Below are 16,169 nucleotides of genomic sequence, written 5' to 3'. Positions count from 1 at the left end.
GGGGCGTCCCAAGGGGCGTTTCTATTGGAAATGTGATTTGGTATTAGGGAAAGTGACCCGGGAGGAGAGCAGAGCAGATGATTTTGGGAGCCTAAGGAAGCGGATGGGTAGGCAGATAGGCTGATCAGGAGAGACCCATTATCAGAGAAGAGACAAAGAGAAGTGCGTGATCTTCTTAGGAAATCACCACGGCTGACACCTAGAGGGTTAAGATCTTGCTAAGTAGGGATGTCATTTAGTGTAGTGTAGGGACAGACTAACCTTAATTTTCTTTTCTGTAATGACTTTGAGGTTGCAACTTGTATCCATTTTAGCAACCCTGATGGTATTCGAACTTGTACTTATTATTTTGTTCTTCAGACTCAGACTATTCAAGAAGTTCATGTTCATAGTGATACCGATATACCTTTTGAATCTCATTTTGAGAAGTTTGTATCTTCAGTTATCTTTGACTTTATATTAAATCTTTAAAACTTAATTTTGGTCAGTGGTCATTTAGAGTGGTGTAAGTTCTTAAATTGATTGTTTACCTCGAGATTACCTTTTACTCAAGACAGGTACCAACGATTCAGTCGACAGGAAATGGGATTTGGTAAGATAATTAGTAACCAGTAATCCCGCGTTAGCAGTTGGTAGCAGAGTGAGGATGGTTATCTTCTTGAGGAAGGTAATCTAGAGAGGTTAGTTTACCCCAAGGCCCGAGACGTCGAGAGACGAGCAGCGGAAGAATCGTGTGCCGAAAGGTGCAGACGGTGCGAGAAAAGCAGCAGTATCGGAGAGTGAGTATAAAAAGGGTCATGCGTGAACAGATTGCGGTGTTTTGTGTTGTATTTGTATTGTAATGTCTTGCGGAGTTGAATGCCTGTAGTGTGAAAGAGAGAAGGTTGTGAGCGCGCGCAACCTGGTAAACTGGTAACCTGGTAAACGGGTGAACTGGTGAAATCTTAAGTTCAGGCCAGAGCTTAAGTGGTTTTGGGTGTATCGAACATCCAGGGTAGTTGTCGACCATAGTACGGAGGTCACGAGGTACCATTGACCGCCGTGGATCCAAGATAGGGGGAGTGTAAGAGTGAGTGTATGAGTAACGGACGCTGGTCGAAAGTTACTGCGTGTGAGTAACCTATCGGAGAAGGCGAGTGTCTGGAAGTAAACGGAAAGACATTTCGCCAAGTTAGGGTGACAACTACAGAAAGACTGTGGGCGTACAGTCAAAGAAAGGTGATCGCTTGGACGGAAGTAATCATTTTTCAGAGTATGAATGGGATGCGTGCATGACCGAGGAGACGAGCTGAGAAAGGAGGGGAACTGCTGCGAAGGGGGACGGGTGACGTCGGCTAGAGCCGCGCTCTGATTGAGCGGTTGGTGTGACGTTAGCTAGAGCCGCGCTCTGGTTGGGCGGCTAGCGTGACGTCGGAGGAAAGTCGCGTACGGATAGGCCAGTTAGTGAGAACGGCGCTGAGATTGGTGGAATATCATCAGGAAGTAAACAAACGCGGAGAAAAGAGAAATCATGAAGTGTTTTAAGTGTTTGAAAGGGATTTTTAAACGTAAACGAAGTGAACATTATTACGGGGAAGAGGCTCCCCCAGAGGGTACGCCAGCTCATTATATGGCAACGAATGTTGGGCTGCATACGATATTGTGGATTGGGGCTTGGAATAAGCTTACGGAAGGAAATGAGGAAATGCAGTTCCCGAAGTATGGAACGTTTAAGTTAGAGGTGTTACATCGGCTAAAAGCAACCATGTCCTCATTGAAACCCTCTCCCAGACCAACACAGTTTGAGGCTCTTAATGCATGGATTAAGGCTGCACACGACCGAAATTTGAACAGGCGTCAACAAAGGCTGACGCGATCGGTAAGGGCAGTGCGAGATTCCAAATGGGATGAGGAGGAAAAGCGTTGAAGGGTACAGGCTATTGAGGTGGAGAAAATGTATCCGATGAGGGAGGTGTCAGGAGGAGGAAACCTCATGGAAGAAGACGAGGAAAGCGAGTCGGAGGACAATCTGATAAACAGATTGTTGATGGATAGACCACCTCCGAGAGTGGGATTGATAGAAGATAGAGGGCTCGCAAGGGAAGATGGGAATGAGATAGAGGGGTATACACCACTCCCTATATCGGAATGGACACCTAGCAAAGGCGGAGAAACACCTCCAAACAACACTGTACAGAGTGTAGTGGGAAGGTTTGTGGTGCAGAAAACGCCAACCACAGAAATGGTTGAGTCTGTGGGATTGCCAGACGCTCTTCAAGTGCCTGTTACCATAGGACCCATAGTTTCGATCTATAATTCTGAGAGAGATAGAGGGGAACAACAAAGGCAATTGGATAGGGAAAGGATTGAGATGGAAAGGAGGAATAATGTGACGAATGCATGGAAACAATTACCAGGTTCGGTAACGTGGAACACCCCATTAGACACAACTGTCGGTCCCAATTCAGAACAGGGAGGTCCGAGAGGACCAATGGATCTAAGGGGACCGCGGCCAAGATCTTTTTCAGAGTTAAGAGCTGATTTGAGGGAATGGGACGGGTCCATAGTATCTCCGAGTAACAGGACAAGAACGGAACCAGAGTGGGAAAGCAGGGGAAACGGGACTGTATCTCATTGTGGGGCCAGCGAAAGCAGTCAGGGCCGGGAAGGCCAAAGTCAAGAGAATAGAGGGGATGCAGGTCCTACAAATCAGAGAGAACAGTCGGAACAAAATACTAGGATTGTAGAATGTGAGGAAATGTCCCGTCTCTGGGGGAACGGAGGAGATGAGGCGGTACGGAATTTTCAGAATAGGTTTAGGTGCCTTCATCATACGCTTGGGGAAGATGTCCAACATTGGAGGAAGGAGAATAGTGACAGGTCCCGTCATGCTTCAAGTAATCAAGAATCACAGGGAAGTAGGGAAGAAAGAGGGAGTAAGGGAACATCTTACCCTGCATCCCGTGAAACTAGCCAGGATGGAGAGAAAGAGGCTGGGAGGCATGAAGGAGTGTTTCACCACCCACCCCGAGAAGATGGAAAGGCATGGGACTTAGAGAGATGGGAACAGGGGAGGACTCCCTATAATTCACCAATACCTAAACGTAGATCTCGGAGCTGGGATGGGAGAGATGCGGATGGAGGAGCTAAATTGAGTGTCTTGAAAGCTGAAATAAAGGCAAAAAGGCTTGATGTTACCAGTTTAAAATCAGATGTTGATGAGATAATAGATGGAACATTGCCTTTGGAGAGGATAGAATTGTATGAACAGGATGAGTTATTGTTCATGGCAAAGGATATTACTAGGAAAGCTAGAGCGGTTCATGAAAAACTGACTGATTTGGCAGACAAGTATGCCGTGGATTTGTCTAGGACAAGGGCATTACAGAGTAACCACAGATTACAGTACGCAGACCAAGATCTAGATGAGAAGAGAACTGCTGGATTAAAAACACACATAAGAGAGCTGGTAACAGGGATAAGAGTGTGGAGAGAACTGGATAAATGGGAAGAAAGGTGGTCGAAAAAGGGTACAGTTAGGCGAAGTACAAATGTGATGACCCCTGAGGGAAGGGTAATGCAGATGGAGGCATTCCCTTTGCGAGAAATATCAAATGGAAATTATGTACATGTGCCCTGGAGTAGAGGAGACTTAGCCGCATTTACCAACTCATTTCCGAAGTTACGGGACAACCCAGTCGAGTGGTATAAGCAGGTAGAGAGGTTTGTTAAAATTTCGAAAGTATTGTGGATAGATTTGAACACGTTGTTTGACATCGTGGTCCCATCTGATTTGTGGACCCCTTGTAAGACTAGTGTCGAATGGCCAAATGCTGAACCATTGAGAGATGTTCGAACTAATGGACCAGCTGAGATAGTCATGCGAAAGTATGAAAGGGTAATAGCATGGCTGAAAGATAAGGTACCACCACAGGATATAGATTGGGTAAAAATAGACCGAACAAGGCAGGAACCCAAGGAGACAGTTCACGAGTTTTATGAAAGATTGTTGAAAACATTCAAGCAATACAGTGGACTAGATGTAATGGATCCCAAAGACATAGGGCAGTTCGTGTCAAAGTTTGTATTGGGGTTGAGACCTGATATTTGTTTGATGATACAGCAACATTTAATCTGTTGGCAGAATAAACCACTAGATGAGATTTTACGATATGCGAGGTACTGCAGTGACGAGATAGATTCTAAAGCCAAGAATCTAAAGGAGAAATTGATGGTGGTGCAAATGCAGTCCGCTGGGAAGGGTGGCCAGCAGAAGCAGGGGATGGGACGAAAACCAAATGGTCAGAACAAAGATAATGAAGAAGGGCAGAGACCTAGGATAGACTTTGCCACTTTAAAGAAAACGACAAAGTGTCATCTGTGTCATCAGGTGGGGCATTGGCGACGCGAGTGTCCCTTTAACCCTGAAAACGGAGAGCAAGAAGTAGAAGAGCAGGTCCAAGAAGACCCAGTGCAAAAAGTGACAGTCCCAAGCAGTAAGGTGGCCAAAGGGGGGACTTCGGCTCCACGGGCCCAATTCCCACAGCCACCGAAGATAACAGCTGGAGGAAAGGTCTTTAAACAAATGCCTCTGTTTATCGAGGAAGAAAAATGTTATTACATTGATCCATTGACAGGACAACGGGTGAGCAGTGAAGAGGACTGTACCCTCGGGGCAGTTCTAGAAGTGGATCAGAGAGGACCATTTGTTGAGGCAGAAGTGGCAGGGTGTCCCACTACGTTCTTAGTGGACACTGGGGCTACTCGTTCGACTCTGAGATCAGCGGTAGTTCCAGACTTGCCAATGTCAGGGGAAACAATTCAAGTGGTAGGAGTCGCAAATAAAAGAATGACTAGTCCCTTGACAGAACCAGTGTCTGTGAAAATTGGAAACCACATGAACGAACATCAGTTTGTGGTTTGTGACTCGAGTCCGGTATGTCTGTTAGGTAGGGATTTGTTATGCAAATTGAATTGCACCATATACTGCACCCCACAAGGAGTGGAGGTACAGACTACCGACGATGATGCTACCTTTAAGGTGGCCAATTCAAAATTCTGTGTAGAACTATATCCTACTCTGACTGTAGAAGATCTTCCACAAGACTTAAGAGATGCAGTGGCGTCAGAGGTGTGGGATTTCACAGGAGAAGATATAGGATTGATTAAAGGGGTAGAACCGGTAAAAATTCTGGTAAAACCAAATGTTGAGTTTCCAAGAACGCCTCAATACAAATTGTCCCAGGAAACGATTGCGGGAATAAAGCCTGTGATCGAGTCAATGATACAGCAGGGAATACTGAAGGAAATTGTGGGCAGTCCTTGTAACTCCCCGATTATGGGTTTGCAGAAACCTAGTGGGAAGTTTAGGATAGTTCAGGATTTACGAAAGATTAACAATATAGTCGTTTCATGTTGTCCCGTGGTACCGAATCCATCAGTAATATTGTTTCAAATACCATGTCAAGCAGAATGGTTCACAGTGATAGATCTTTGTCAGGCTTTCTTTTCAATCCCATTGGATGAAGAGAGCAGGTACCTTTTTGCGTTTAAAATGGAAGATCGCGTTTTAACATGGTGTCGAATTCCACAAGGATTCACAGACAGTCCATCCATCTTTAATCAGTTGTTGAAAAAGAATCTTGAGAATCTAGTACTGCCACAGAACTCGGTTCTGGTACAGTACATAGATGACCTACTTGTTGCGTCAGAGACAGAGGAAGCTTGTAAAGTAGATTCAATTGCCTTACTGAATCATTTAGCTGAAAATGGACATAAGGTATCTCCGAGCAAGTTACAGTATTGTCTGACAGAAGTACAGTATCTAGGGCACAGGTTAGAAAAAGGGAAACGTAAGGTGTCCCCAGAGAGGATTGAGGCGATAATGAAAATGAATGCGCCTACAACTCAGAGAGAAGTTAGAATGTTCTTAGGAATGGTGGGTTACTGCCGACAGTGGATAGTTAACTTTTCACTGAAAGCAAAGCCCTTACAGAAACTGACGCACAAGGAGGTGAGTGATCCGGTACCATGGGATGAAGAATGTCTGGTGGCGTTTTTACAGCTGAGAGACGATTTATGTCGTGCTCCGGCTCTGGGAATGCCAGATTATGAAAAGTCGTTTTCACTCTATTGCTGTGAGAGAGAGGGATGTGCTTTGTCAGTCTTGGCACAGACCCACGGTAATGCCCGTAGACCAGTTGCATATTTTTCGGCTACATTAGATCCAGTAGCCGCAGCGTTGCCCGGATGTCTCAAATCCGTTGCTGCAACGGGTGTCAGCATTGAAAGGAGCGAAAGTATTGTAATGGGACATCCAGTAGTGGTGTATGTACCGCATTCAGTTGAATTGTTAATGACCAGGACGAAGACGCAGCATCTGACCAATAGCAGGCTCACGCGTTATGAGCAAGTTATACTTGCCGCAGAAAACGTGACTCTCAGGAGATGCTCTGTCTTGAATCCTGCTACTTTGATGCCATTACCTACTGTAATAGAAGGCGAAGGATGTGAAGACCACGATTGCCTTGATGTGACTGAACTATGCACGAAACCCAGACCAGATATTGTGGATGAGCCATTGTCTGACCCCGATGAAATTTACTTTGTTGATGGCTCATGTTTAAGAGACGATACTGGTCGGTTGAGAGCAGCTTATGCTGTTTGTACCATTACTGGAGTTGTGGAAGCCGCTTGCCTGGAAGGAGTACATTCCGCACAGGTAGCAGAGATTATTGCCCTAACTCGTGCCTGCATAGCAGGAAATGGAAAGAGAGTCACCATCTACACGGACAGCCAATATGGTTTCGGTGTGGTTCATGATTTCGGGCAGTTGTGGTCTCAGAGGGGTTACATGACCTCCTCTGGTTCGCCCATTCGAAATGGAGAATTTGTGAGATTGCTGATAGAAGCATTACAAGGTCCTGTTGATATTGCAGTGGTGAAGTGTGTAGCTCATACTAAGAATACAGATTTTGTGTCACAAGGTAATAGATATGCTGATGAAGTCGCACGCTATTGTGCGGAACAAAGTTATTCTTTCTCAAAGGTGGAAATAGAAGGTGCAGAAGAAAAGACTGAATTAAGTATGATGTTAGAAACTGTAGACACTTGGGAGGATTTAAGAATAATGCAGGAGAACGCACCTGAAAAAGAGAAAAAGGCATGGGAAATAGCAGGCTGTGTGCGAAGTGAAATGGATTTTTGGGTTTCAGCAGATGGGAGAGCTGTGTTACCTGAAGAATTAGCTAATCCCATGGCGAGAGAAATACATGGTCCAGTACATCTAGGAAGGGATGCTATGATGAGAGTTTTTAGGCAGACTTGGTATTGCCCGAAATTCAGAATAGCAGCAGAATCAGTATGTAAGCGATGTGTTACCTGCCAACAACTGAACGTAGGCAAACGAACACCAGTCACACTGAGTCACATTGGGAGGTCAGGGGGGCCTTTCAATAGAATGCAACTAGACTTCATCGAAATGCCAAGAGTCAATCGCCTTCGGTATGTGTTGGTGATTGTATGCGTATTTTCCAGATGGGTTGAAGCGTACCCTACACGTAGGTGCGATACTCTCACAGTGGCTAAATTGTTGCTCAGGGAGTTGATACCGCGCTTCGGGGTGCCTGCCTCTTTGGAATCGGACAGAGGAAAACATTTTAACAGCGAAATAGTGAAGATGTTGTGCTCCACACTGAATATCGATCAAAAGCTGCATTGTAGTTATCGACCAGAAGCTTCAGGAATTGTGGAACAAGTGAATGGCACTTTGAAGAATAGATTGGCTAAAGTAGTGGCATCCACATCTTTGAGTTGGCCAGATGCTCTTCCATTGGTGCTCATGAGCATGCGCAGCACACCTGATAGGAGGACAGGTCTCTCTCCCCACGAGATCCTGATGGGGAGGGCCATGAGACTTCCTACAGTTCCAACTACTGCTCTATTGAATATTACAGATGATCTGATCTTGGATTATTGTAAAGGACTGTCTGACGCCATCCATTCTGTGTCCCTTCAGGTGCATGCGGCTGAAGTTCCAACAGCGAGGAACCTGTGTCATGACCTGAACCCAGGGGACTGGGTCCTGGTTAAAAAACACGTCCGGAAGAACTGCCTAGATGTTCGCTGGCGTGGGCCCTTTCAGGTAATCCTGATCACGAACACCGCGGTGAAGTGCGGGGGGCTGCCAAATTGGATCCATGCATCCCATACTAGAAGAGTTCCAGCACCTCTAGAAGGAACAGCTCCCATCCCAGACGAAAGCCCGGAAGTGGAAGAAGAGTCGCAAGAAGGGATTGAGGCAGCTGAGGAGGTGTCGGAAGAAGTTGGGAACGCATCGGATTCAGAAGAAGAGCGAAGGCAGGACGGCAGTGAGACAGAAGACGCAACTGAAGGAGAGAGCAGAAGTGAATACGACTCAGACTCAGATCCGTATCGGAGCGATCAAGAACCAAGTGGGAGGACAAGGAATAGGAGAATAAGGCTTGGAGCTGCCACTTGGCCAACAAGAAGAAGAAGGCTAAGTTTGAGGTCGGCCCAAGAAGAAACGCTTACTCCTATATCCGAAGACTCAGATCCAGAAGAAGATATCCAGGATCAAGCCGAGGAGGGTCTTAGAAGATCAAGTAGGGTGCGAGTGCCTAGCAGAAGATACTCTACTCCCGACTGGACCTACCTTGTTGCAGATGTCTGGGAGACACAGAACAGGGAGGATCAGGGAAGTGGAACTGATCAGAACTGACCCGATCATTACAGTGCAAATAAAGTTTCTACTGCCAGGAGCGGAGACCGAAAGGTTGCTGACACTCAACATCGTTCATCCTGCTCTCCTGAGTGGAATAAGAAAATTGCTTTTAGAGACAGTTGAGTTTCCAGTTTGCTGTTCACGATATCCAATATTGGAGGGAACTCTTCTTCGTTTGGAAATGCTTGAACGAGTAGTAGAATTGCTAGGAGTGCTTATTGTTGTGGACTAAGATCATATTGCGAATGTCTTCAAGGGGGTGCAGATCTGGAAAAGTGAAGAAAGTGATCTTGATTAGAACGGACCCCTTTGTAATTGTGGATATAGAACTGATAGTACCAGGATTAGAAATTGAAAAAACGCTAACTCTCAATTTCGTCCGTCCACTTGTCTTGAGCGAAATAAGGAGAATAATCCTAGAAAAGGTTGACTTTCCATGGTGTGGTACGAACTGTCCAGAACCTGAGGGAATGATACTTCGGATGGACGTTTATGAAGAAGTAGTGTCACTCCTTGAGTCATACATAACTTCAGACGAAAATAAGACTTTTGGAAAGAAATTGTGAATTGTTGCAAGATAACCTAGCGCCGAGTGGAAGAAGAAAAGTGATAGGGGTTTCATTTTAGTGGATGGAGAAGGGCTAGGGTTGTCTATTTTCTACTGGACTTTGAACTGTTTTGCGGAAACAAATTGTCAAGCTTCCAAGTGTTCCAAGAAAGACATTGCAAGAGAGAAAGACTTTGTTTGAAAAGAAGAGGAAGTGAATGCTGGAAGAAAGTCGAAAACTACACTGTTTGAGAACATGGAGGCTGGCAACCCGAACCGCAGGGCAAAATGTATAGCTGTTACATTTTTAGGAGTAGTGGTTTCTCTTATAATTTTAGTGGTAACTGTTTCATTCCTAGCGGGACACGAAGGGGATGGAACCACAGTTAAGGAGGATAAGGGAGTGTCAACACCGAGAACTACCATTATTAAGGAGAAGGGAAACATCAATGAGAAAGACAAAGCGTTGTTAGATGCAGAAGTAAAAAGGTTACACATGGATGAGTCACAGGGGAATTACAAGTCAAATGCTTATGCTAAGTTGCTTTATGAATATGTTGATGCCATGGAGGTAAAGGACTGCTATGTATGTATGCAATTACCAATTTCGGTGGAGGAGGGTATCAAATACCATCATCTCCCGTTGACATATGGAATAACGTGCAGTTTATTGTTAAGTATGTTTTATGGACGAGACGGATTTGAGTATTACTTCTCGAATTTCGACTCGACATTGCCAGAGGTTCCGAATTTCAAGCATTTGAACAAATGGGACTACTACAAAAGCGAAGACAGGTTACACAAATGGTTTATTCCATGGAGAACGTTAGATACTTCACATGCTCGAATAAACAATCTGACTTGTCAAATATCAGAAGTTGAGAAAAAGTTTATAGCACAGGTAGATACTAGATACAGGAAGCAGAAGGTATTGAAGGCATCAGGACAAGGAGAAACAGATTGGACCAAGGAAGAAAGGGCACAACAACGAAAAGGAAGTATTGGTCCAATTGCTTTGGATAAGGAGAAACGGGGGAAACTGTGCATTCACAGGAGTTACTCCTACTATGAAAACGTTTATGTAGGACAAGTCAATTGCGAACATGCTTTTCAATTGGAGTACTACTCTAAGAACTTCATGAAAGGGATGCAAGCAATACCAAATGTATATTTTGTATGTGGAAGATATGCCTATGTGAAGTTACCAGATAATTGGTACGGATCATGCTATCTGGCTGTTGTCTTCCCTAAAATATATCATGTTGAGAGTTTAGACACGCCTAAGAAAGAAATATCAACTAGATGGAAGCGAGGGCTGGGTGCAGCAGAAGTAGTTGGAGATGTAATAGGTGCTGCATTCCCTTTCTTAGGATTGATAATGAATGACATTAAGATCAGGAGGTTAGCTACAGTCGTAGATAGACTGTCTGCCAGTACTGCAAGGTCCTTGATGCTGATAGAAGGGGAGATGCAATCGATTAGGGCAATGGTTCTTCAGAACCGACTTGCTTTAGATGTTCTGTTAGCAAAAGAGGGAGGAGTCTGTAGGGCCTTGAAGGTCCAGGAATGTTGTACTTACATTCCAGACAATTCAAAGCCTCTAGAGAAGTATATACAAAACATCACTGCCATACACTACGAAATTGAGGACCTGGCAAAGGTAAATGTGTGGGAAAAAGTAGGCCATGGAATGGGTAAAGTTGGAAGTTGGTTTGCCAACTTAGGAAAGGGTATCGTTTGGTACATATTGAAACCCATCATCATAGTAGTGATTTGTGTAATCACTTTGTGGGGATTGGTGCGTTTGTATCAATGGTATAGAGCAAATAGGTTACAGAGAGCTATGAAGAAACAGGAAGAAGAGTTGACAGCGATGCAGGACACTCAATATAAGAGTCTGAAAGCATTAGAGAGTATGAAAAGAAGTGGTACTGTCCTGACTTCACTTTAAAAGGTTCTACATTTTTGGTGTCATGGTGATGATGACCCCTGAAGGTCATCAAAGGGGGGACTGAGAGAGCACAAGTTTGAAAAAAAATGTATAAGTACGCCATATTTACAAGCACGTAGTTAGTTAACATGTACTTTGCACCAGAGTGTTTATATTTAGAAGTGAAATACACCGAGTGTCTTATATTCAGTGGTGAAATGCATAGAATGTTTAAGTAGAGTAACAATAATCATAACTGTGTGAGACTAATGTAGAAATGTTTGGGATGAATATGAAAACCTCATGTTCTCATGTTAAAGGAATAATGTAAGAGTTGAATGTAACTCTAAAACCCAGTATTTTGTGTAGGCCTCATGGCAATTCACAAGCAAATCTAAACGTGCTGCTAAAATAATGTGAGACAAGGTTGACATGGTTCTTTCAAAATGTACTATTGAACTTAGGGTTAAAAGTATATGCTTTATAGATGTGTTATTTTAGAAACGTATGCTAGTTAAGAATGTTTGCTGTTTAAATCAAGTCAACGTTTTAGGAGTGCAGGAACCTGCTGCATGTAAATCAAGTAGGCCAGAGCAGATAATGTCATGTAGTTTAAATCGTCATGTGCTCGTTAGAGGAGAGGTCGTGAGGTGTCCAGTATGGAGCTCTGAGAGTGTTTTATGGCCTAAGATATGGTGAAGTCTGGAATTTGAGGCCCACTGCAGGACGAGCTGTATGCAGGTGCGAGGGTCCTAATCAGCTCGAATGAAAGGGACTTTGTTCAGTGGCGCCTTGCGCAGGCCTGTAGGAGTTTCCAGGAATTTCAGGGGGTATCAGCGCACTGAAGAAGCTGCCTGGGAACCAAGGTCAACTTTAACGAGGGTCTTCAAGAGTACCATCATGGAGTTTGCCGCGGAAAGATGTACCACGTGAGGGGCGTCCCAAGGGGCGTTTCTATTGGAAATGTGATTTGGTATTAGGGAAAGTGACCCGGGAGGAGAGCAGAGCAGATGATTTTGGGAGCCTAAGGAAGCGGATGGGTAGGCAGATAGGCTGATCAGGAGAGACCCATTATCAGAGAAGAGACAAAGAGAAGTGCGTGATCTTCTTAGGAAATCACCACGGCTGACACCTAGAGGGTTAAGATCTTGCTAAGTAGGGATGTCATTTAGTGTAGTGTAGGGACAGACTAACCTTAATTTTCTTTTCTGTAATGACTTTGAGGTTGCAACTTGTATCCATTTTAGCAACCCTGATGGTATTCGAACTTGTACTTATTATTTTGTTCTTCAGACTCAGACTATTCAAGAAGTTCATGTTCATAGTGATACCGATATACCTTTTGAATCTCATTTTGAGAAGTTTGTATCTTCAGTTATCTTTGACTTTATATTAAATCTTTAAAACTTAATTTTGGTCAGTGGTCATTTAGAGTGGTGTAAGTTCTTAAATTGATTGTTTACCTCGAGATTACCTTTTACTCAAGACAGGTACCAACGATTCAGTCGACAGGAAATGGGATTTGGTAAGATAATTAGTAACCAGTAATCCCGCGTTAGCAATAGTATCTGTTGTGGGAGCAAATGTTCAGTGTTAATGTCCATTCGTAATCATGAGATACTGCAGCAAACATCAAGCTTAAGTTAGTTTCTCGACAACTAATTTTTCTGAAGCCAACGCCAATTATAAACATGCAGAAGCTGTACAGCTTAAAGAACATTATTCAGTACTGGGAGCAAGTAACTTTCTAGTTTGTCACTAAAAATGAGGAATTGTTTGCACAAAATCAGTTTTTATTTAAAATGTGGCAACTGGTAAATGTAGCAGCAACGCTAAATAGCACTGATCTCACTGCTTGTCCATTCAGGTGACTCCAAAAGTTCAATAAATTGACATCAAGATAGTCGTGGCCGGATGAATTATGAATACTGTCAGAAATAGCAGCTTCAATTTTTGTATCATAGGACTAACTGCATACTAAAGCATTCTATTAACAATGCAGATTGCACCCAAAAGCGCCTCGCTGAATCTTGTTGTAACAGGTCTGACTTACCCTTTTGCAACAATAGGGAACTATAGTTAATTTAAATCAAACATTGTCTTAAGGCATGCCAAAAGACATGCATGAAGGAAGCAAGGTTTGCAACACTAATTTCAGAGGCTTAATAGGGTACACATTAATAAAGAGAAAGGCTGCACTTGTTACCTCGACATGTGTTGAGTACATTAATATAAAACACATTATGCACAAAACATTTAAAAACATAACCAGTGTGTGATATGCTACAAACCCAATTTGTTTGGCAAGCAGGCACTTACAGTGTGTTATATCTGGTGGGCCATAGGGATCAGTCAAGAAAATGGTGGTAGGCTTTCCAACTTTTAGGTAAACTACATCAGAAGTGTTCTTCAGAATTGCTACTGCCTCTTCATGCGTGACTTCTTCTAAACTGTAATTGTTTACCTTAAATGAAAAAAGAAATAAAATTAGTAGAATTGAATATGTCCATACAGGCCACCAACAAGCCATAAGATTGCCAAGACATTTCAGTTACATATTCATTTCAAATATCATATACATCTCAAAAAATATTTGTAAGGAAAGGTACTTTTTAATATTCAATGCAGATTGGCACTAAATAATGACTGATTAAAGACATGACGATCAGGCCAACCTTATGAAAATATTACGTTGGTTTAATAGTCGGTTTTACAGATCCCACCCAATGATCACAACCAATATTCCCTCCAATCATTCTTCTTCATGTGTGCCAATGAAATGTCTGTATTCACACTTTTCTCAACTGCCTACCAAACCCTGTTTGTGTGAGTCTGGGATATGGGCAACAATGCTTACGACGATGAGTGACACAAGCTCTGTAGAACTGACATGACAATCATGAATAATATTTCAATTTTCCTCTTAAAAATAGAACTTAACTTAGAAAACACGGTGCTAAAATTACCCCTCCCCCACTGCCCCATAATGTGTGACTTGCTCGGCTCTTTCCACTAAACGTTCTGGATAGTTTTCTCAATTTAGTCTGTATTCAGTGTAGCAAGTTTAGAAATGTTTTCCTTCGGCTCCCGAGAAAAAAGGAAACCAGACAAATTGGATGAGCTATTAACAGAGTGTGCCTTGTTTTCTGTCATGGTTTCAGAAATATTACACAAGAAATCAAATATATAGTTCTGGCATTAGACATGAGGTTGATGGCACAAAATGGGCCCAAATAACTAGGCCAACCCCTCTGGATATCAATTATAGGACTGGTTGAATAATGAATTGCTGATAACAGTGTTTTTTAATCCACTTTTATGTGTCAAGTTATGATTTTGCATTTATGTTAAGCACATTCACTGCTGTTAATGTATGTTAACCCCCTCCGTACTCCCTCCCTGGTGCTGCGAACGACCGTTGGCCGTCGCAGCCTCGCCCACCCTTTAGAACGCCCGCCCGGTTAAGGCGTTAATGTAATGTGTTGAGTACACCAGTTATAATACTGAGAACAGCAATGCGCTGTCATCGTTCTGTTCCAGTTTTTAGCGTGGTACATGTGAATTACATATAAGATGAGAGGTGTTATTCTTTTCTATGCACAGTAAGATATAACAATTTGTGTAGTAATGTGTCAAATGAATTCAAAGGCCATGCTTACTGATTAAGGTGACCTTGTTTCAAAGTAGAGTGAATCATGCAGCCACCTACTGTTTTGTTGTTTAGAGAACTTTCTAAAAGTGCCATTTTCAAAACTATAATTCAAAATTCGACTTATAATAAGTTAGGATTTTTCATTACAATTCCAGGGACACCAAACATGAACTGGTTACCTGGTCCCATTTGGAAATTTCACTTATAAAGTGTAAGAAAGGAACTCCAATGCTATAATATGGAGAAGGTAAGCCTTGATGTAGTGAAAAATTAGCTTAAGATTTCTTTCACTACCAGGACAGGCAAAACTTAAAATTACATGCCCCACTTTTTAAATTCATTGCACCCTGTCATCTGGACTGTCCAGAGTATTTAAAAGGCAGGTTTTGGCTTGGCCAAAGGCTTACTTTGACATGTCGAAAAGGCAGATGAAATCTGCTGAGAGGTTGCAATGGCAGGCCTTAGACATGTTTAAAGTGTACCTAAGTGGGTGGCACAATCAGTGTTTTAGGTCCAATAGTGGCATTTAATGTACAGGCCGGGACACTCCTGGGAGTAGCCGCGCACTCTATAAATATAGATTAATATAACATAAATGTCAAATGTCATGTCAAATGTTCTTATATAGCGCCTTATCACCGCAAGGTCTCAAGGCGCTTGCTTTGGGAACCCGTCCTGGCTTTTCCCTGTGAGATGACCCGTACTGGGCATCCCAAGGTGAAAGCCAGGCATCCCGCCGCGGGGGGGCCGTAGTGGAGATTAAGCAAGCTATTGCCCAGAGTTGCAGAGTGTGAACCCGTGATTCTAGTAGGCACCGAAGCGAGAATTATCGAGTCCGTGGACATTTGGGCTCAAGACCCTGCCGCGTCAGGAATTGAACCCTGGTCCCGGGTCTGACCTCTGCTTCACGGTCTGCCTCCTCTAACCAGTGAGCCACACTTCTCCACATAAAAGGCCTTGGGCACAGGTAGTGTCACTTTACTAGCAATTTGCAAGAAAATTAAATATGCCCACTGAGTATAAGCCAATCTATGATGTTTTAAGGACAGAGCTCAATCACTTTAGCACTGATAGCAGTGATAAAGAGCGCAGAGCCCTAAGGCCAGCAAAAATGAAGTCAGCAAAAACAGGACATCTGAAGGCAAATTGTTAGTGGGAAAAACGCTAAGGGGTCCAGTTCTAACACTCATTGATTGGGTCTTTTTATTTGGCCCTGTACAACCCTCTATAGACTTTTAGCTGGCGTCATCCTATACAAATGCCAAGCACATACATACATACATACATTGATCATGCACAACCTACAAGAAATTTTTCT

At 43.3% G+C, this 16,169-nt stretch overlaps 1 protein-coding gene across 1 annotated transcript in view; it reads right to left on the bottom strand.

Moving 5' to 3' along the window:
- LOC144773448 (disks large homolog 2-like) overlaps positions 1–16,169 on the bottom strand; it is an 843,812-nt gene that overhangs the window by 388,888 nt on the left and 438,755 nt on the right. The window contains exon 7 of the mRNA XM_078658478.1: positions 13,519–13,663. Coding sequence (XP_078514604.1) covers positions 13,519–13,663 — 145 coding nt within the window. The remainder of the gene's footprint in view (positions 1–13,518; positions 13,664–16,169) is intronic.

Source organism: Lissotriton helveticus, chromosome 8 (assembly GCF_964261635.1).
Source record: "Lissotriton helveticus chromosome 8, aLisHel1.1, whole genome shotgun sequence".
NCBI lineage: Eukaryota > Metazoa > Chordata > Amphibia > Caudata > Salamandridae > Lissotriton > Lissotriton helveticus.
The sequence above is the reverse complement of the archived record's forward strand: the minus strand, read 5'-3'. Positions and strand labels throughout refer to the sequence as shown.